Here is a 20570-nt window from a genome sequence, read left to right on the forward strand (position 1 = left end):
CTCTGAATAATTAAAAAGCCTTGGTTGTGTTCTAATGGTGCCTCCCTCCTGACCCCCTTGTCCAGCATCCAATGTGGAAGATCCCAACTGAGGTCAATGTGGGCAGAGGCAGTGTTATGTTTATAGAAGGGCTAGGGTCACATTCTGAGGGAAGCGATTGCAATTTGCTCTTGAGTGCTGTGTCTAACTGTACCCGCCCCCATCCCCCTCATTCATGAATTGGTGCTCATGTGTTCAGGCTATCGAGAGCTTCGCTGTGATGGTGAAGGAGATTGCACAGATGCTGCAGGCATTTGGAACAGATCTGGCTGAAGCTGAGCTGCCCAATAATTTACATTCTGTAGAGGACCTACTGATCGCCAGAACTGAGAAATATAATCAGCTTAAGGTAAGGCACAATGTGAATGCTACAGTGTTGACTCTTCAGAAAAGTACAGAGCCCTCATTCACTGTACGATTAAGGGGAGCATGTGAGGCAGGAAATATTAGAAGGTTTTCCTGAGAAGGCAGAAGGATGCACTTGTGAACTGTAAATATTGGCACAGACCTGTTGAAACAAGTGGCCTGGTCCTTGGTGCAGACTGGATATATACAGTACATATCTATCAGGAGCAGGCTGTTCAGCCCCTCGAGTATGTTCTGTCACTTATTAAACCTTTTTGCTGCTGTGATTTTAACAGTAATCCACAAGACCATATGAAATAGGAAATGGAGTAGGCCATTCGGCCCCTTGAACCTGCTACACAATTCAATAGGGTCACACTGATCTGACATTCCTCACATCCACTGTCCTGTCCTTTCCCTGTAAATCTTGATTTCCCAACTGATCAAGAATCTATCTCACCCTTAACTATCCACAAGGACTCTGCCCCCACTGGCTCTCTGTGGCATGGAATTCCATAGACTCTCAACCCTCTGAGAGAAGAAATTCCTTAAATCAGAAGCCCTTTATTCTGAAGGAATGTCCTCTGGTCCTAGACTCTCCCATGCAGGAGCTCCACATTCTTGGCTTCCCTAGTAACCTTTCTCTCCTTGCTTCTCAAAACTCTATTTCTCTAGGCATTAAAAAGATTCAAAGTCTCTGATCCACAACCTTTGAATTAAAAATAAAATCTCTGCAGTGTGAAAACAGGCCCTTTGGCCCAACAAGTCCACACTGACCCTTCATTTACCCTATAGCCCTGACTAATGCACCTAACCCACACATCCCTGAACACTGTGGGCAATTTAACATGGCCAGTTCACCTAACGTGCACATCTTTTGGATTGTGAGAGGAAACCGAAGCACCCGAAGGGGACCCGCACAGACACAGGGAGAATGTGCAAACTCCACACAGTCACCTGAGACTGGAATCGAACCCAGGTGCCTCGTGCTGTGAGGCAGTAGTGCTAATCACTGAGCCACTGTGCCACCTTTGAGGAACAGAGTTCCAAAGACTTCTAACTGTCCAAGAGAAAGAAGTTTTCCCATCATCTGGCTGAAATGGGAGGGCCCTAACTTTTAAACCGTGACCTTGAGTTCTCAATTTTCCCATCAGCAGCTATATCATCTCCTCATTCACCCTGTCAGGACACCTCAGAATCTTACATGTTTTAATTAAGTTATCCCTCATTCTTCTATACTCTAATGGATACAAGCCAAGCCTGCCCAACCTTTCATCATAACCCAACCTTGCACGACTAATTCCAGGCTTTAGTCTGGTACACCTTCTCTGAACGGCTTCCAATGCAGTTCGTTTAAGAAAAAAATAAGAGACCCTACTGTGCACAGTACTCGAAATATGATCTCAGCAGTGCCCTATATAACAGATGTTTAACCTTCCTGCTTTAGCACTCAGTTCCCCTTGCTGTAAGTGATAACATTCCATTAACTTTCCTGATTACTTGTTGTAGCTGCATACTGTGATTCACACACTAGGATACCTAGATCTCTCTGCGTCTCTATAATTCAGAGTCTTGCAATCTCTCACCACTTAGATAATGTACTTTCTCCTGCCTAAATTGGTAATGTCACGTTTTCCCATATTATATTCCATTTGTCAGATCTTTATCCACTCCCTTAATCTATCGAAATTCCTTTGGAACAGCCTCATGGCGTCTTCACAATTTACTATTCCACCTATCGTTGTGACTTCACCAAAGTTGGAAACCTTCCCTTTGGTCCCTTTATCCAAGTTATTTAGATAAATTGCAAACAGTTATGCACCATTAGAAGTTGCCAACCAGTAAATTACTCATTTATTCCTATTCTCTGGAACCTGTTAGCTAGCCAATCTTTTATAGAATCACAGAGTTTTACAGTGTGAAAGGAGGCCATTGAACCCATCATATCTGTGCCAACCCTTGAACGAGCTACCCAGCTAGACCCACTCTCCAGCCCTATTTCTGTAACTCTCTAAATCCATCACTTTCAAACATATGTTCAGCTCTCTTTTGGAACCTCCAATGGAATCCACCTCTGCCTTTCTCCCAGGTAGCACATTCCAAACCCTAATGACTCATTGAGTAAAGAAGTTTCTCCTTGTATTTTACCGTACCAATACAGTGCTCCCTACACATGGAGCCTTTATTTTCTACAGTAACATTTGATGAGGCACCTTCACAAATGCCTTTTAGGGATTTAAAGTGCAGTCCATTCACAGGTTCCCCTTTATCTACAGCACATGTGAATGTCTTCAAAGATCTCCAATAAATAGTGAAACATGATTTCCCTTTCCCAAACCACATTGACTCTGCCTGGTTAGATTTTTTTTCATGTTCCATTATAACATGTCTAATAATGCCTTCTAACAATTACTGTGTGACAGACTGGCCTGTAGTTTGAATAAAGGAGTTATATTGACACTGATGTAACACCAGGTACAGAGGGATTTCCTGCAGTAACTCCCTGATCTGAAAAGGCTCTTTCAACATGGTGTCTGACATTCCTGCCTCTGAACTGAAAGGTTTAAGGCCCATTCATTGCTAATGTAAAAGGAAATAAAATACTTGCATTTTAATAGCATCTTTCATGGTATCAGAAATTTCCAAACAACTGAAGTACTTTTGAAACGTATCATAGGACATGTAACAACGAATCTGTGTACAGCAAGTACTTTATCCTTCCATGGGATGTGGCCCCCCACTGGTGAGGACTATTTGTTTCCCATCCCTAACTGTCTGGCTCAGTCATTTCAGAGGGTAGTTAATAGTGAACCACATTGCTGTGGGTCTGGAGTCACACATTGGCTAGAGGACACATCTCCTTCCCTAAAGAACATTAGTGTACAGGACGGGTTTTTGTGACAATTGACGGTTGATTGGATAGCTGTTACATGATTGCCGTTAGGCTAGTTTTGAATTTTTATTGAATTCCAATTTTGCCATCTACCGTGGTGGGATTTGAACACGTCCCTGGAACATTAACCTGCCATGGGTGGCGTGGTGGCTCAGTGGTTAGTACTGCTCTCTCTCAGTGCCAGGGACCTACGTCTGTGTGGAGTTTGAATGTTGTCCCCGTGTCTGTGTGAGCTTCCTCCTCGTGCTCCAGTTTCCTCCCACAGTCCAAATATGTGCAGGTTAGCTGGATTGGCCATGGGAAATGCAGGGTTACAGGGGTAGGGTAAGGGAGTTGGGTCTGGGTAGCATGTTCTTTGGCGGATTGATGTCGACTCAATGGGCCAATGGCCAGCTTTCACACTGAAGGGATTCTATGATTAACTTGGCGTTCTGGACTACTAGGCCAATGATTTCACCATGGGCAAAAGTGAGGGTTGCAGATGCTGGAAACCAGAGTAGAGATCAGAGTGGTTGGAAAAGCACAGCAGGTCAAGTAGCATCCGAGGAGCAAGAAAATCGACATTTCAAGCAAAAGCCCTTCATCAGGAAAGGAGGCATGAAGCCTCCAGAGTGGCTCCATGGCTCCATTCCTGATGAAGGGCTTTTGCCTGAAACATTGATTTTCCTGCTCCTTGGATGCTGCCTGACCTGCTGTGCTTTTCCAGCACGACTCTGATCTCTACAATGACATCACCATCCCTGCCATTGCAACCTCCCATCATCACTAATCGTGCTAATTATTAATAACATGAACTCTTTTCCCGGCATGGCTGAGGATACCATGAAGGACTCTCCTTCTCAACCTCTCCCCTTATGTGAGGCATAGTGACCTTCAGGTTGAACCACCACCAGTCATTTCTCTCTTTCTAATGAGGGCGTAGCCCTATGGGTCTCTGGGAATGTGGTGACCTTATCTTTATCTTTGGAGCAAGGATTGATTAAACTCAGAAATGGCTGAAATGTAGTTTCTCTGACATTAATGTAAATCCTCTGCCAAAATTAGAACAGGAAAATGGGAGAGTCCTAAGTGGAATTTTGGTCCCTGGGCTCTTACAAAGGTGGTCCATCAAAATCATTACCTTGTTTCCAGAGATACTGAGGGCTGTAGCGGGTAGAATCACTACAATGTGGGAGCAATCCTTTGGCTCATTAAGTCCATATCAACCCTCTGAAGAGCATCCTACATAGACCCACCCCCTTATCCCTGCATTCTCCATGGCCAATCCATCTAACCTGGACTTTGGACTGTGGGAGGAGACTGGAGCACCTGCAGACATAGAGAATGTGCAAACTCCACACAGACGTTTGCCTGAGGCTGGAATTGAACCCAGCGCTGTGAGGCAGCAGTGCTAACCCCCTGAGCCACCATGCTGAGGATGCTATTGGATAAAGATGCTCTTGGACATTTCTCAGACTTTGTACTTTGAAGAAGGTCTGCAACTTCACACTTTCTGCTGAAACCTTAAACTGAGAGCCCTCTGCTGTTTCGGGCGAATGGAAATAATCCTGCAGTCAATATGTGAAAGCTGAGTTCTCCCTGTTCTCTCCAACCAACATCATTAAATAAACAAACAATCTGTCTGTAGGAGCTTGCTCTGTGCAGATTGGCTGCTCTGTTTCCTACAATGCAACAGTGACTACATACTAAAGTGTTTCATTGGCTTTCTTTAATACTTTGTATTGCTGTGCCTTTAAGATAGATCAGAAATGCTACCCTGTTCACAAAGTGTTTGGCAATTTATCTGCCTTTCTTGGCTGTGAGGTTCAGTTTCATTATTGTTTTAATAATTACTCTTCTTAGAATGTTTCATTCCGTTGAAGGCACTTGTTGAATGCAGGTGTTTGTTGTCGATTTGTCCTCTATCCCCCGGTTTAGTCTTTAACTCCTCTGCTGTTTGTTGTTCTGTACAGAATGATGTTCAAAGGGTAATTAAGGAGGGTGACCTGCTCCTGACCAATCTCACGGAGCCTGACAGTAATGCACAGTGTATGATGGAGAAAGATGGAGACCGAGCGACGGTGAAAAGGTACCTGTCCCTCTACTCTGGAGCTGCTCTTCCCAAGCTATCCAGCTCTGTGACTCTGAGTTTATGGCTGATAAGTTTCTCAACCCCATTCTTCCGCTTTCTCCCCATATCCCTGATCCCCTTAACAATCAAAACCATTCTTATGAATCTCCTCTGAACACGCTCCAGGGCCAGTATATCCTTCCTGAAATATGGGACCCAAAACTGCGCCCAATACTCCAGATGTGGTCTGACCAGAGCCTTAGAAGTACATCCCTGCTTTTATATTCAAGTCCTCTCAAAATAAATGCCATCGTCTCATTTGCCTTCCTAACTACTATCTCAACCTGCAAGTTTACATTGAGGGAATCCTGAACTCGAACTCCCAAGTCTCTTTATAGTTCAGATTTCTGAATTTTCTCCCCATGTAGATAATAGTCCATGCCTCTATACTTCCTACCAAAGTGCACGACCTCACACTTTCCCACATTCTACTCCATCTGCCACTTCTTTGCCCACTCTCCTAACCTGTCCAAATCCTTCAGCAGCCTCCCCGCCTCCTCAATGCTACCTGTCCCTCTCCCTATCTTTGTATCATCTACGAACTTATCCAAAATGTCCTCAGTTCCTTCACTAGATCATTAATGTATAAAATGAAAAGTTGTGGTCCCAACACTGACCCTTGCAGAACACCACTTGTCACCGGCTGCCATCCTGAGAAGGACCCTTTTATCATTACCAGACAGCCAAGCTTCTACCCATGCTAGCACCTTGCCTCTAACACTGTGGGTCCTTATCTTACTCAGTAACCTCCTGGGCAGCACATTGTCAAAAGCCTTCTTGTAGTCCAGGTAGATAACATCCATTGGTTCTCCTTGGTCTAATCTGCTTGTTACCTCCTCCACGAATTCGAGCAGATTTGTCAGGCATGCCCGCTCCTTGATGAAGCCATGTGATTCTGTCCTATTTTACCATGCACTTCCAAATATTCAGAAATCTCATCTTTCATGATGGATTCCAGGATGTTATCCGCAACTGAGGTTAAACTAATTGGTCTGTAGTTTTCTGTCTTACTCCCTTTTTTAAACAGGGGTGTCACGTTAGTGAATTTCAGTCCTTCAGGCCCGCCCCCCGCCTCCGATTCTCATAATTCCTGAAAGATCACCACTAATACCTCCACTATCGCTTCAGTCATTTTCCTTAGAATTCTGGGATGTAGTCCATTTGGTCCAGGTAGCTCAGACCGTTCAGTTTTTCTAGCACATTCTCCTTGGCGATGGCCACCATACTCAGCTCTGCCCCCTTACTCTCTTGAATTTTTGGAAAATTACTCGTGTCTTCCACTGTGAAGACTGACGCAAAGTAATTATTCAGTTCCTCAGCTACTTCTTTGTTCTCTCCTGCATCATTTTCCAGCGGCCCAATGTCCACTTTTGCCCTTTATATATTCTGAAGAAACACTTACAGTTTTCCTTTATATTACTGGCTACCTTAGCCTCACATTTAGTCTTCTCCCTCCTTATTTGCATTTTTGTGGCCTCTGTTTGTCTTTGTAAGCTTCTCAATGCTCTGGTTTCCCACTTTTGTTCACTATGTATTCTTTCCTTTTGCTTTTATACTGTCCCTGACTTCCCTAGTCAGCCATGGTTGCCTCATCCTCCCAGTACCATGCTTCTTTTTCCTTGGGATGAATCTCTGCTCTGCCTCCTGAATTACTCCCAGAATCTCCTGCCATTGCTGTTCCACTGTCTTTCCTGTGAGGGTCTCTCCCAGTCAATTCTCCCCAGCTCCTCCCTCATGCCTCTGTAGTTGCCTTTATTCAGCTTTAATAGCATTAACTCTGATTCTATCTTCTCCCTCTCAAATTGCAGAGTAAATTCAATCTTTAGTGAGTTTTGAGAAGATTTGTAGCTCAGGTTGAGGTTCTGGATGTAGATTTGCTTGCTGAGCTGGAAGGTTCATTTTTAGACATTTCATCACCCTACTAGATAACATCTTCAGTGAGCCTCCAGACGATGCACTGCTGATGTTCCCTGCTTCCTATCTATATGTTTGGGTTTCTTTGGGTTGGTGATGTCATTTCCTATGGTGATGTCATAGGATAAGGAAGGACACCTCTTTGACTGGGACAACACATCCATCCTAAGACACACCAAACAGAGACCCGCATGAGAATTCCCTAAAAGCATGGCATTCCAACTGGAACTCTATGAACGAACACATTGACTTGGACCCCATTTACCACCCCCCCCTCAGAAAAAGAACAGGAAATTACATCACCATAGGAAATGACATCACCAACCCAAAGAAGCCCAACCCTTTACAGTGCAACCTCGATTATCAGAAAGTGTTGGGTGGGCACTATTTCGTTCGGATAATCGATTATTTGGTTAATAGATTAAATGCCTTTCCTCTGGGGCTTGGATTTTTAAAGTCTGCTCCCCGTTCACGAGACGAGGCAGCACACAACGAGTGAGCCCTCGCCTTCCCGCCCACCCCCTACACCGTCCAAATCCGCTGTCCCCCAACCCCGCCCCCACCCATGCCCCTACCTGGTCCAACACTGCCCCCAGCCCGCACCCCCAACTCTGTCCAACCCTGCCCCCATCTAACACTGCCCCCAGCTCAGCCCAACCCAGTTTAACACTGCCCCCAGCTCTCGCCCCCAACCCCATCCCCTGCACCCAACCTTATCCAACCCCACACCCATCCAACACCGCCCCCCCACCCGCCCCCACCCAAGTCCAACACCGGCCCCCCAACCCCATCCCCCGTCCCCCATCCAACATCGCCTCCCTAACCTGAATTGCGCCTTCCTAACCTGCAATCTTCTTCCTGACCTCTCCGCCCCCACCCCACTCCAGCCTATCACCCTCACCTTGACCTCCCTCCACCTACCACATTTCCAACGCCCCTCCCCCAAGTCCCTCCTTCCTACCTTTTATCTTCGCCTGCTGGACACACTTTCCTCATTCCTGAAGAAGGGCTGATGCCCGAAACGTTGACTCTCCTGCTCCTTGGATGCTGCCTGACCTGCTGCGCTTTTCCAGCAACACATTTTCAGCTCTGATCTCCAGCATCTGCAGTCCTCACATTCTATTCCCTACTGGGGTCCACCGCAAGCTGCTCCAAAAAGCCATCTCATAGACATTCCACAAATTCCTTTTCTTGTCATGATTTGGAGATGTCAGTGTTGGACTGGGGTGTACAAAGTTAAAAATCACACAACACCAGGTTATAGTCTAACAGATTTATTTGGAAGCTTTCAGAGCGCCGCTCCTTCCTCAGGTAGTTGTGGAAGACACAATTACAAGACACAGAGTACATAGCAAAAGTTTATTTTTCTTGTGATCCACTACCAACCTGATTTTGTCCATCCACCTACATATTGAAATCCCCCATGATCACTGTAACTTTGCCATTCCTACACATCTTTCCTACCTCCTGGTGTGTCTTGCACCCCAGCTCCTGACTACTGTTTGGAGGCCCGTACATAACTCCAACTACGGTTTTTGTGTGTTTGTGGTTCCTCAATTCTACCCACACAGATGCTACACCATCTGACCCTACATTGTTTCTCACAATTGATTTAGTTTCATTTACTAATAGGGTAACCCACCCCCTCTGCTCACCTGCTTATCTTTTCAATGGGATGTATATCTTTGAATATTCAGCTCTCAGTTCTGATCCCCTTGCAGCCATGTCTCTGTGATGCCCACCACATCATACCTACCGATTTCCATCTGCACCACAAGCTCATTTCCCTTATTCCTTTCACTGCATGCATTCAGATATAATACCTTGAGTCCTGTGTTAACTGCCCCTCTTCTTATTGTCATTCCTTTGTCCAGTGTGCTTGAAGTTTGGTTGCTAACCCTTTCCAGATACTCTGTCCCATTTGTGTCTGTGCTGGAGATTTTAATAACCTCTCCTGAGCTCTGCACTCTCGCTTTCTTAATGGGTTTGGTTTCATTCAGTATCTTTGGAGAGCAGACTCAATAAGCTTTCAGCTTTATTTCTTCGATAGGAGGGACAAGAGAAGACCATTTAACTCCTCAAGATTGATCTATCATTTAGTGAGATCGTGGCTGATCTGTAACTTACCTCCATCCACACACCACAGCTCCATACCCTTTCACATCCTTGTCTGGCTACAATACTCCATCAGCCTGAGAATGAACATAGAACATAGAACATAGAAATTACAGTGCAGTACAGGCCCTTCAGCCCTCAATGTTGCGCCGACCGAAGCCTACCTAACCTACACTAGCCCAATAACCTCCATATACTTGTCCAATGCCCGCTTAAATGACCATAAAGAGGGAGAGTCCACCACTGCTACTGGCAGGGCATTCCATGAACTCACAACCCGCTGAGTAAAAAATCTACCCCTAACATCTGTCCTATACCTACCACCCCTTAATTTAAAGCTGTGTCCCCTAGTAACAGCTGACTCCATACGCGGAAAAAGGTTCTCACTGTCAACCCTATCTAAACCCCTAATCATCTTGTACACCTCTATCAAATCTCCCCTAAACCTTCTTTTCTCCAATGAGAACAGCCCCAAGTGCCTCAGCCTTTCCTCATACGATCTTCCTACCATACCAGGCAACATCCTGGTAAACCTCCTCTGCACTCGTTCCAGTGCCTCCACATCCTTCCTATCGTATGGCGACCAAAACTGCACACAATACTCCAGATGAAGCCGCACCAGAGTCTTATGCAACTGCAACATGACCTCAGGACTCCGGAACTCAATTCCTCTACCAATAAAGCCCAGTACACCATATGCCTTCTTCACAGCACTTTTTACCTGGGTGGCAACTTTCAAAGATCTGTGTACATGGACACCAAGATCCCTCTGCTCATCCACACTACCTGTGTTTACTGAATGAACTGACTCTAATGTTAAGGCTATCTCTTGTGCCAGATTCCCACAAGAGTGGAAAACGTTTCTTTCCATCAATCCCAAAACTCCTAAATATCTTTATCACATTGGATTACAAACGATGAAGGGCAATCAGTCATTTTCTTAATCATCATCTGGAGTGGTTTATATTTGACAATAAACCAAAAGAACTGCGGATGCTGGAAATCAGAAACAAAAACAAAATTGCTGGAGAAACTCAGCAGGTCTGGCAGCATCTGTTGAGACAAAGCAGAGTTAACATTTTGGGTTGAGTGACCGTTCTTCGGGACGGAACAGTTCTAGGCTTCGGTCCCAGTGTAGGCAGTAGTGTATTTTTGGCAATACAGGCTTGATGAGTCAAAGGACCTCTCTTGGACTGTACGATTCCATAATTCCATGCAGTCTTGACCTCTCATTCCCAGTGTTTATTCTAAAGTCCACAGTTACTAATTTATACCGTATCATGGAACACTGGACCCAGCACAGCTAAATACCAGCACAGTTGTCCAAGCGGTATCACTCCCACTTTCTCCACTACTGATGATAATACACAAATCTTGAGGAAGCTGTTTCTGTGTTGTACAAATTCCCTGTAAATAGGACTGAGTCATTGATTTATTATCTCACAGAGCTTCTGTTTCTGAACACAGACTCCTTGCCCAGTTGCATGAGATGGAGATGGCTTTTGATGGCTTTTGGGAAAAGCATCTGCTTAAACTTGAACAGTGTCTACAGCTGTGGAGATTTGAACAAGCTTTCGAAGAGGTAATTACCTGCTCTAATCAGTTCTTTAACTAAATTGATCAATATGTGAAATTCACTCGTGCACTTGTCAGACAATCCCAGGGGCTGGAAACTATATCAGCTGCGGCTCAGGGAATAGCACATTCTCCTCTCAGCCACAATGCTGTGTGTCGTTCCAGGCCAGATTCTTATTTTATTTGAGACTAAGTTTGGGGCAGGGCTCGATAAAGGGGGTATATCTGTGGATTACATTTTCTCAGACAGTTGAGTCCTTCTTAGCTCATTACTTCCTGTCTGTAACACCTTGCATTTTGTTTTCCACTATCAATGTTTACAGTTTCCATGTATGTGCCCATCTGTAGGTGTGTAATGAAAACTGTCAGTATTAACATGTCACAATGTGAATGTATCCTCCTGCTAATGGTGGCACTGTAACACCTCGGTGTTTCATCTCCATGGCCCTCAGCCTGTCCTTCAGTTCATCTTCCCTACCTCTCCAATTCTCAGACCCGTTTTCTCCCAACTATCAACTAAATTGAAGTATTATTGAAAAATGGGGTCACATTTTACGAGTTAAGTTGAGAAATTATTCACAACTTGTATAAGCCTAGTCACGTTATGTCTATCTTCCAACTAACTTACTTCTGAAGACTACATTTTAGTCTTGACTACCAAAATCCTGGGGTTACTATTGACCAGAAACTTAACTGGACCTGCCGTACGAAGATACAATTTCTGGATTAGTGGTGCTGGAAGTGCACAGCAGTTTAGGCAGCATCCAAGGAGCAGTAAAATTGACGTTTCGGGCAAAAGCCCTTCATCAGGAATAAGAAGATACAATCTATCTACTGCCCCTTGACATTCAATGGTGTAACCGTCACTGAATCTCCCACTGTCAACATCGTGGGGATTACCATTGACCAGAAACTCAACAGGTATCACCACATAAACGCAGTGACTGCAACAGCAACTCAGGCTAGAAATCCTGGAGTGAGTAACTCGCCTCCTGACTCCCCAAAGCCTGTCCACCATCTACAAGGCACAAGTCAGGAGTGTGATGGAATATTCCCCACTTGCCCTGGATGGGGGCAGCTCCAACAACGCTCAAGAAGCTTGACACCATCCAGGACAAAGCAGCCCTCTTGATTAGCGTTACATCCACAAGCATCCACTCCATCCACCACTGACACTCAGTAGCAGCAGTGTGTAATATTTACAAGACGTACTGCAGAAATTCACCAAAGACAGCACCTTCCAAACCCATGACCAATTTCATCTAGAACACAAGGGCAGCAGATAAAGTCATAGAGTCATAGAAATGTATGGCATGGAAACAGGCCCTTCAGTCCAACCTGTCCATGCCAAGCAGATATCCCACCCCAATCTAGTCCCACCTGCCAACACCTGGCCCATATCCTTCCAAACCCTTCCTATCCATATACCCATCCAGATGCCTTTTAAATGCTGCAATTGTACCAGCCTCCACCACTTCCTCTGGCAGCTCATTCCATACCCTTACCCCCCCTTTGTGTGAAAAGATTTTGCCCCTTAGGTCTCTTCTTTATCTTTCCCCTCTCACCCTAAACCTATGCCCTCTAGTTCTGGACTCCCCCACCCCGGGGAAAAGACTTTGTTTATTTATCCTATCCGTGCCCCTCATGATTTTATAAATCTCAATAAGGTCACCCTTCAGCCTCCGACACTCCAGGGAAAACAGCCCTAGCCTATTCAACCTCTCCCTATAGCTCAGATCCTCCTACATGGGAACACCACCTCTTGCAAATTCCCCTCCAAGCCACTCATCGTCCTGACTTGGAAATATATCGCTGTTTCTTCACTGTCACTGGGTCAAAATCCTAGAATTCCTTCACTAAGGGCATTGTGGATCAACCCACAGCACATGGACGACAGTGGTTCAAGAAGGCAGCTCACCCCCACCGCCTCAAGGGAGCAACTAAGGACGGGAAATAAATGCTGGATTCCTAGACTCAATTCTAAGAAAAAGTAACTCCAGTTGCACAGTATCAAATACACATTTGGTGATAAAGTCTACTGTAAAGTGTGAACTTCCTGTGATTTTACATTCTGCAAAACCTTTTCTGTCACTTTTTGTTGTCATTTTCTGGGGTATAATTTTACCATATCTGTCCTTGGGGCTTTTTTTTTGTTATTTTTGGGAGTTTACCCAACAGTTTTCAGTGTAAGAGATGTGCAGCCAGTGATACCTGATTTTGATGAGGCACAGTTTATTTTGTGTTCATCATTTTGTACGTCAGTTGAACAGCCCTGCTTGTATATTCTTTAGCAGATTGCTGTTCAGTGAGGTCCAGTATATACGCAAATGAATTGAATTACTTCTCAATAGAAAAGGACTTTTTATTTCTTCTCTGTGATGACTAGCCATCTTGCTTGTTACGAGTATGCTCAATTCTATTTTGGTTCTGCAGGTAAAAGCTGCCTTGGATTATTTAGCATCTGAGGGTGGAGATATTCCAGAAACTGGTGACAATGTGGCTCATTCGGAACAAGCTCTTCGAGAGTTAAGTAACTTTGATGAACAATCTCAGGTAAAATAACATATTTGTAACAATTTGATTGAAAAGAGCCAAGTAATGAAGACTCTAATGTTTGACTTTTAGCTTTTTTTTCTTTATTTTTCTGCATAATGCTAAGAATTACTGTAATGTTTAACTTTTAAATTTATGCTTTCTTTTTATCTTTTTCTTATGATTCTGTACCTAGGTATTTATATTTAAAATAGTGCCTTGTGTGATGACATTATATACTTTTCATTGGACTCCTGTACTTTAGTGCTCGAATACACGTAACAATGAAAATCTAAATCTAAAATCCAAGTCTTACAAATAGTACTCAGTAGAGATTATTGGGGTTATGCTGGAGTCACATCTCAGAGGCATATGCTTCAATCCAGCCTTTCTGTGCTGTTGTGTACATATATTCCACACAGAATTCTCCCTCTTATTTCCCCATACTCCTTTTTCTTCACCTGCTTTGTGACTCCCTTCCACTTTTATTCACGACATCCCTGTCTGAGGAGGAAACAGGTTCTGACACATTCACCTTGCTGCCTCTTCTGTACACAATCTAACAAATGCCACTGTGCACAAGAAGGCCATTCGGCCTATCATGCCTGCCACAGCTCTTCAAAATGGGCATCATTATCTTGGACCAATCTCCTCCTCGTAATCTCTTCTTCAGAAATAATCTGCATAAGACACTCCAATTTAAACTTAAACAATGCTCACTAATTGGTCTTCATTATTGTAATTTGTTTTCCTGTTATAAAATCCCAATTTTCCAGTTTATGTGGAGTAACAGCAGGAGATCTGTCCTTGATCCATGCACCTAATTGTAAGGGACTCCCATGACTAGAAGGTATAGGATCCTCTTTGAGTAGATTTGCTGTTGCCAACTCTTCGTGTAATCCTAGTCTATGGGGCATAAGGGACTACTGTGTATTGTCACTGGAGTTGAGAAGAATGAGGGATGATCTCCGAGCAACCTATAAAATTCTAACAGGCGTACACAAGGTAAGTGCAGGAAGGATCTTCCTGATGACTGGGGAGTCCAAAACCACGCAGTTCTGAGGAAGGATCACATGACCCGAAACATTAACACGGATTGCTCTCCACAGACCCTGTCAGATCTGCTCAGCTTTTCCAGCAATTTCTGTTTTTGTCACAGACTAAGGATATTGGATAAATTGTTTAGGACTGGGATGAGGAGAAATTTCTTCACACAGAGAGTGGTGAAGAACCATAACTCTAACTGACAGGAAGCGGTTGAGGCCAAAACATGGAATGTTATCAGGAAGTAGTTAGATATAGTTTTTAAGGGCTAAAGGGATCAAAGGGTATTGGGGAGAAATAGGAATATGGTTCTGAGTTGCCTGATCAGCCATGTTGAATGGTGGAACAGACTCAAAGGGCTGAATGGCCACCTCTCCTCCAATCAATATTCTATGTTTCTAATCTGGTGCACTCTAGTGAAAGGTCAGTGGAAGTGATTCAACAATAACATTCAAAAGAGGTCTGGGTAAATAGTTGAAGGGGGGAAGTTTGCAGGCCAGGCTATGGGGGATGAATAGTTGGAGTAGCATCAATTGGATAGCTTTGTCAAAGATCTGGATGAGGCACAATGGACAGAATAGCCTACTGTATTGTATAACTCTGTGCTCTCACAGAGTCAAGCCATGCCCTGATTATCCAAGCGCAAAGTGTGGTTGATGCCTTCGAACACCAGCTAAATGGAATGCATTCTTGACAGGAACTAATTGACAATGCCCAGCTGCTGCTTTCACAAGGAGACCAGTTGATATCCAATCACCATTACGCAGAGGATTTAATCCGCGAGAAATGCAAGGAACTCCGCCACTGCTGTGATGACCTGCTCGATGAAATGAGGAGCAAATACGTCACCCTTAACAAATCACTGGAGCTTCACACTCAGCTGCAGCAGGTGAGCAACCTCAGAGTTCTGTTAAATGCAGCTGCTCAAAGTGGACGAGGAAGCTGGGATCCATCTGGACTGCCTTCATCCTTCCCGGGTCTGTAATGGTGTGATGGGGGTGTTCTGTCTTCCCGGGTCTGTAATGGTGTGATGGGGGTGTTCTGTCTTCCCGGGTCTGTAATGGTGTGATGGGGGTGTTCTGTCTTCCCGGGTCTGTAATGGTGTGATGTACGTGTTCTGTCTTCCCGGGTCTGTAATGGTGTGATGTACGTGTTCTGTCTTCCCGGGTCTGTAATGGTGTGATGTACGTGTTCTGTCTTCCCGGGTCTGTAATGGTGTGATGGGGGTGTTCTGTCTTCCCGGGTCTGTAATGGTGTGATGGGGGTGTTCTGTCTTCCCGGGTCTGTAATGGTGTGATGGGGGTGTTCTGTCTTCCCGGGTCTGTAATGGTGTGATGTACGTGTTCTGGTCCTTGCAGGGTCTGCAGTGGTGTGATGAAGGTGCGTATCTCCTCGCCTCTCAGCCCATGGACAAGTGTCAGTCACAGGAAGGAGCAAAGAGAGCGCTGCAAGAAATTGAGAAATTTCTAGAAAGCTCAGGAGACTACCTACAGTGTGATGCTGAAGAGTTATACAGTGAATTTGGACTCATCCTCACAACACCCATTAAGGTACTGAACAATAACAAACCTTGTGTATTGTTGAGATCTAGCAGCAGACTGTAGATTATCAGTTGCAAATCCCTTTATGTCATAAATGGGCAGCACGGTGGCACAGTGGTTAGCACTGCTACCTCACAGCACCAGGGACCCGGGTTCAATTCCTGTCCCAGGCGACTGTCTGTGTGGAGTTTGCACATTCTCCCCGTGTCTGCATGCGTTTCCTCCCACAGTCCAAAAATGTGCAGGTTAGGTGAATTGGCCATGCTAAATTGCCCGTAGTGTTAAGTGAAGGGGTAAATGTAGGGGAATGGGTCTGAGTGGGTTGCGCGTCAGTGTGGACTTGTTGGGCTGACGGGCCTGTTTCCACACTGTAAGTAATCTAATCTAAATTCTTCTTTAAACTATGCTGATGATATATCTGTTTGGGTTTTCCCTCTCGTTGACTCTGCAATAATGTGCTGAAGCCGTCCTTTCTGAGAAACATGGAATTACTTTGAATTTACAGCACAGGAACAGGCCATTTGGCCCATTGTACCTAGCCTATCAACCATGCTGCACATTAATCTCCTGCCACATCTGCTTCATACGGTGTTGGTCAAGCTGTTTGTTCAACTGGGAGTTCTGTTCCTCTTTCTTCACCATTATCAGCCAGTTACAGCAAAGCAGTTTTGAAATTAGATTCCCTACAGTGTGGAAACAGCCCCTTTGGCCCAACCAGTCCACACCGACCCTCCAAAGAGTAACCCACCCAGACCCATTTCCCTCTGACTAATGCACCGAACACTATGGGCAATTTAGCATGGCCAATTCACCTGACCTGCACATCTTTGGACTGTGGGAGGAAACCCACACAGACAATGGGTGAATGTGCAAACTCCACAAAGACAATCATCCGAGGCTGAAATTGAACCTGGGACCCAGGTGCTGTGAGGCAGCAGTGCTAACCACTGAGCCACCGTGCCGACCATGGTATAACTAGATTCAAAGTTATAGAACAACGTTTAATTAATGGGGCATCCCATGAAGCGCCTACCCACAAAATTTGGCCTGATCGATGCTGTCCTCATCTTGTTAAACTTGATGCAGCATAAACTTTGAGCAACATCTTGTGACAATGCAAACCATTTCCATGCCCTCATTCCAATCTGGGCAATCTGCCCTGACTGATCTCCTCTTGAATTCCATTAAAATGTTGGTCTCCCACAGAATGCGAATGAGGATCGTGTCCATCTGTCGGAGACTTGCAAGTGGAATTCCCTTCCCCCACAATCCAGTGGAGGCTGAATTATTGAATTTATTCAAGACAGAGTTCGATAAAAGTGTAATGTTAATTGGAGTACATTATGTGGAAAGTGTCAAATTGTCCAATTTGGAAGACAGAATAAAAAGAAGCACTGTGAGGCAGCACAGTGGCTAGGGGTGACACGGTGACTCAGTGGTTAGCACTGCTGCCTCACAACGCCAGGGACTCAGATTCGATTCCAACCTTAGGCAGCTGTCTGTGTGGAGTTTGCACATTGTCTGCGTGGGTTTTCTCCAGTTTACAAAATTATGAGGGGCATGGATAGGGTAAATAGGCAAATTCTTTTCCTTGGGGTCAGGGAGTCCAGAACTAGAGGGTATAGGTTTAGGGTGAGAGAGAAAAGATATAAAAGAGACCTACAGGGCAACTTTTTCACATAGAGGGTGGTATGTGTATGGAATGAGCTGCCAGAGGATGTGGTGGAGGCTGGTACAATTGCAACATTTAAGAGGCATTTGGATGGGTATATGAATAGGAAGGGTTTGGAGGGATATGGGCCAGATGCTGGCAGGTGGGACTAGATTGGGTTGGAATATCTGATTGGCATGGACGGGTTGGACTGAAGGGTCTGTTTCCATGCTGTACACCTCTATGACTCTATGTGCAGGTTAGGTGAATTGGCCATGCTTAGTTGTCTATAGTGTTCAGAGATGTGTAGGTTAGGTGCATTAGTTGGGGTAAATATAGGATAATAGGGTAGGGAAATTGGTCTGGGTGGGTTACTCTTCAGAGGGTCGGTGTTAGCGAGTTGTGAGAAGATTTGTAGCTCAGGTTGAGGTTCTGGATGTAAGTTTGTTCGCTGAGCTACAAGGTTCATTTCCAGATGTTTCGTTACCCTACTAGGTAACATCTTCAGTGGGCCTCAGACTAGGCAATGCTGAGAATTCCTGCTTAGTTATATGTTTGGGTTTCTTTTGTGTGGAGAGAAAGGCCTGTTTCCACACTGTAGAGATTCTGTGATTCATATTATCTAAATAGTGCGAAATTGCAAATCACATGTGAAGTGATCTGGTGATGAAAGACAGAAGGTTGGTCTGCAGGTACAGCAAGTAATCAGAAAGCTAATAGAATGTGGCATTTTACTGTGAAGGGAAATGAATGCAAGAGAAGAGAGATCATGCTTTAGTTACTGAATGAATCTGTAGCTGGAGTATTATGGACAGTACTGGTCACTATAATCACAGAAGGATGGTGATGCACTGGATGGTTTATTACACTGACATAAACCAAAAGAACTGCGGATGCTGTAAATCAGAAACAAACACAGAAATTGCTGGGAAAGCTCAGCAGGTCTGGCAGCATCTGTGAAGAGAAGTCAGAGTTCATGCTTAGGGTTCAATGACCCTTCCTCAGACCCAGTGAGGAAGAGTCACCGGACCCAAAATATCTGATTTCTTTCCATAGATGCTGCCAGACCTGCTGAGCTTTTCCAGCAATTTCTGTCTTTGTTTACTAGATGAATCCCTAGATTGAGAAGGTTGCCTTCTGAAGGAAAGCTGGACAGGTTAGACCAGTATCCGCTGGAGTTTAGAGGAGCCAGAGGTGACTGAATTGAAACATATACAATCCTGAGGGACCCTGTTCAGATAGATATTGAAAGGGTGTTTCCTCTTGTGAGAAAATCTATAACTGTTCTCAAATAAGGGGGCACCCATCTAAAACAGAGATGACAAAACAGTTCTCTCTCAGAGGGTCATAGTCTTTAGTCTTTGTGAGTCTTTAGTTCCATGTTTGTATGTTCATGTGGATGTTTGATTGACGACGGATTGGAAGGTTACAGTGTGGGGGTGGGGCAGGACAGGAATGCTGGGAGACAGCCAAAATAATGGGATCCAAGCCACAACCAGCACAGCCATTTCTTACTGAATGGTGGAACAGGCTCAAAGGGCCAAATGGCCAGCTTCCGCTCCTGTTTCCTTCTGTTCAAACTTTAAGGCAAAGTGTATCAGAGTGCTGCTGGAAGCGCACAGCAGGTCAGGCAGCATCCAAGGAGCAGGAAAATCGACATTTTGGGCAAAAGTCCTTCATCAGAAATGAGCTTCATTCCTGATGAAGGGCTTTTGCCCAAAACATTGATTTTGAGCAAAAGCCCTTCATCTGCCTGACCTGCTGTGCTTTTCCAGCACCACTCTAATCTAGACTCTGATTTCCAGCATCTGCAGTCCTCACTTATGCCTATGTCAGTTCAGCTGTTGCTTTGTTCTATCTCAGTTTTTTTTTAAAATGCTGTTGTGGGTTTCTTTGTTTCACCCTTTCACAGGCCCAGATCCAGGTGGTTCATGAGAAGCTGGAAAACGTGCACGCAATGTTCGAGCAGCGACAATTGTCCCTGAAGAAACTGGCTGTCAAACAGGCCCGTCCTGTTCAACCGGTAGCACCACGACCAGAAGCCTCTGCTCTGTCTTTAAAGAGCCCTTTCAATTCACCGAAACACGGTAACTATCCAGCTGGGATAAACTGGAACACAATCACTGAAGGTAACAAAGAGGACCCAGCATCTCGAAGAACAGCATGAAAACTTTCTTACTCTCAATTTCTGCAGCTAGTGAATTGATTGTGTAGGGGCAGGTGTTTGGTGGGAGGCACCAATATCAATACTGAGGAGATGTCCAGTTGATGACTTGCCTTTCCATAGCACCCCTTTCACAAACGGATTTACAAGGGGGTCCCTGATTGACAAATGTCTGACTTACGAACCCAAATACTTGCCAATGCATCCCATGTTGGGGTTTAGCATTAAATACGGGCTGAAAATGTGTTGCTGGAAAAGCGCAACAGGTCAGGAGGTCCAGCAGGTTCAGCAACACATTTTCAGCTCTGATCTCCAGCATCTGCAGTCCTCACTTTCTCCTTAAATACCCGACAAACAAGCATTTCTTATATTTACGGAATGCTGCTTGACGTTGTCCTGTATTGTGTTCTGACTTGCGTACAAATGAATCTGCAATCGGACTCGGAATGGGATCTGTTCGCACCTGGGGTCTGCTGGTCAAATCCTTTAATATATTAATTAGTCTTCACTGCAACGTGGGAAATCTGGCAGACTTGTTGTGCACAGAAAGCTCTCACAAACCATTGCATTATCAAGAGCAGGTGGTTAGTTCCACAGGATACAGAGGGAGAGCTATCCAGCTCTTACTGTAATGGGGGCCGCCCCAG

General features: G+C 44.8%; 1 protein-coding gene across 6 annotated transcripts in view; it reads left to right on the forward strand.

Annotated features, from left to right (window-relative positions):
• The window catches only part of mcf2a (MCF.2 cell line derived transforming sequence a), a 191729-nt gene that overhangs the window by 113041 nt on the left and 58118 nt on the right, over positions 1-20570 (forward strand). For all 6 annotated transcript variants that reach the window (XR_011964151.1, XR_011964152.1, XM_072595615.1 and 3 more), the window contains 7 exons: positions 239-388; positions 5230-5345; positions 10884-10998; positions 13425-13544; positions 15265-15456; positions 15926-16117; positions 19672-19846. Coding sequence is in view for 4 of the 6 variants with exons in the window: in XM_072595615.1 (XP_072451716.1) it covers positions 239-388; positions 5230-5345; positions 10884-10998; positions 13425-13544; positions 15265-15456; positions 15926-16117; positions 19672-19846 (1060 nt within the window). In the remaining 2 variants the exon portion in view is untranslated. The remainder of the gene's footprint in view (positions 1-238; positions 389-5229; positions 5346-10883; positions 10999-13424; positions 13545-15264; positions 15457-15925; positions 16118-19671; positions 19847-20570) is intronic.

This window comes from Chiloscyllium punctatum, chromosome 25, assembly GCF_047496795.1.
Source record: "Chiloscyllium punctatum isolate Juve2018m chromosome 25, sChiPun1.3, whole genome shotgun sequence".
NCBI classification, from domain to species: domain Eukaryota; kingdom Metazoa; phylum Chordata; class Chondrichthyes; order Orectolobiformes; family Hemiscylliidae; genus Chiloscyllium; species Chiloscyllium punctatum.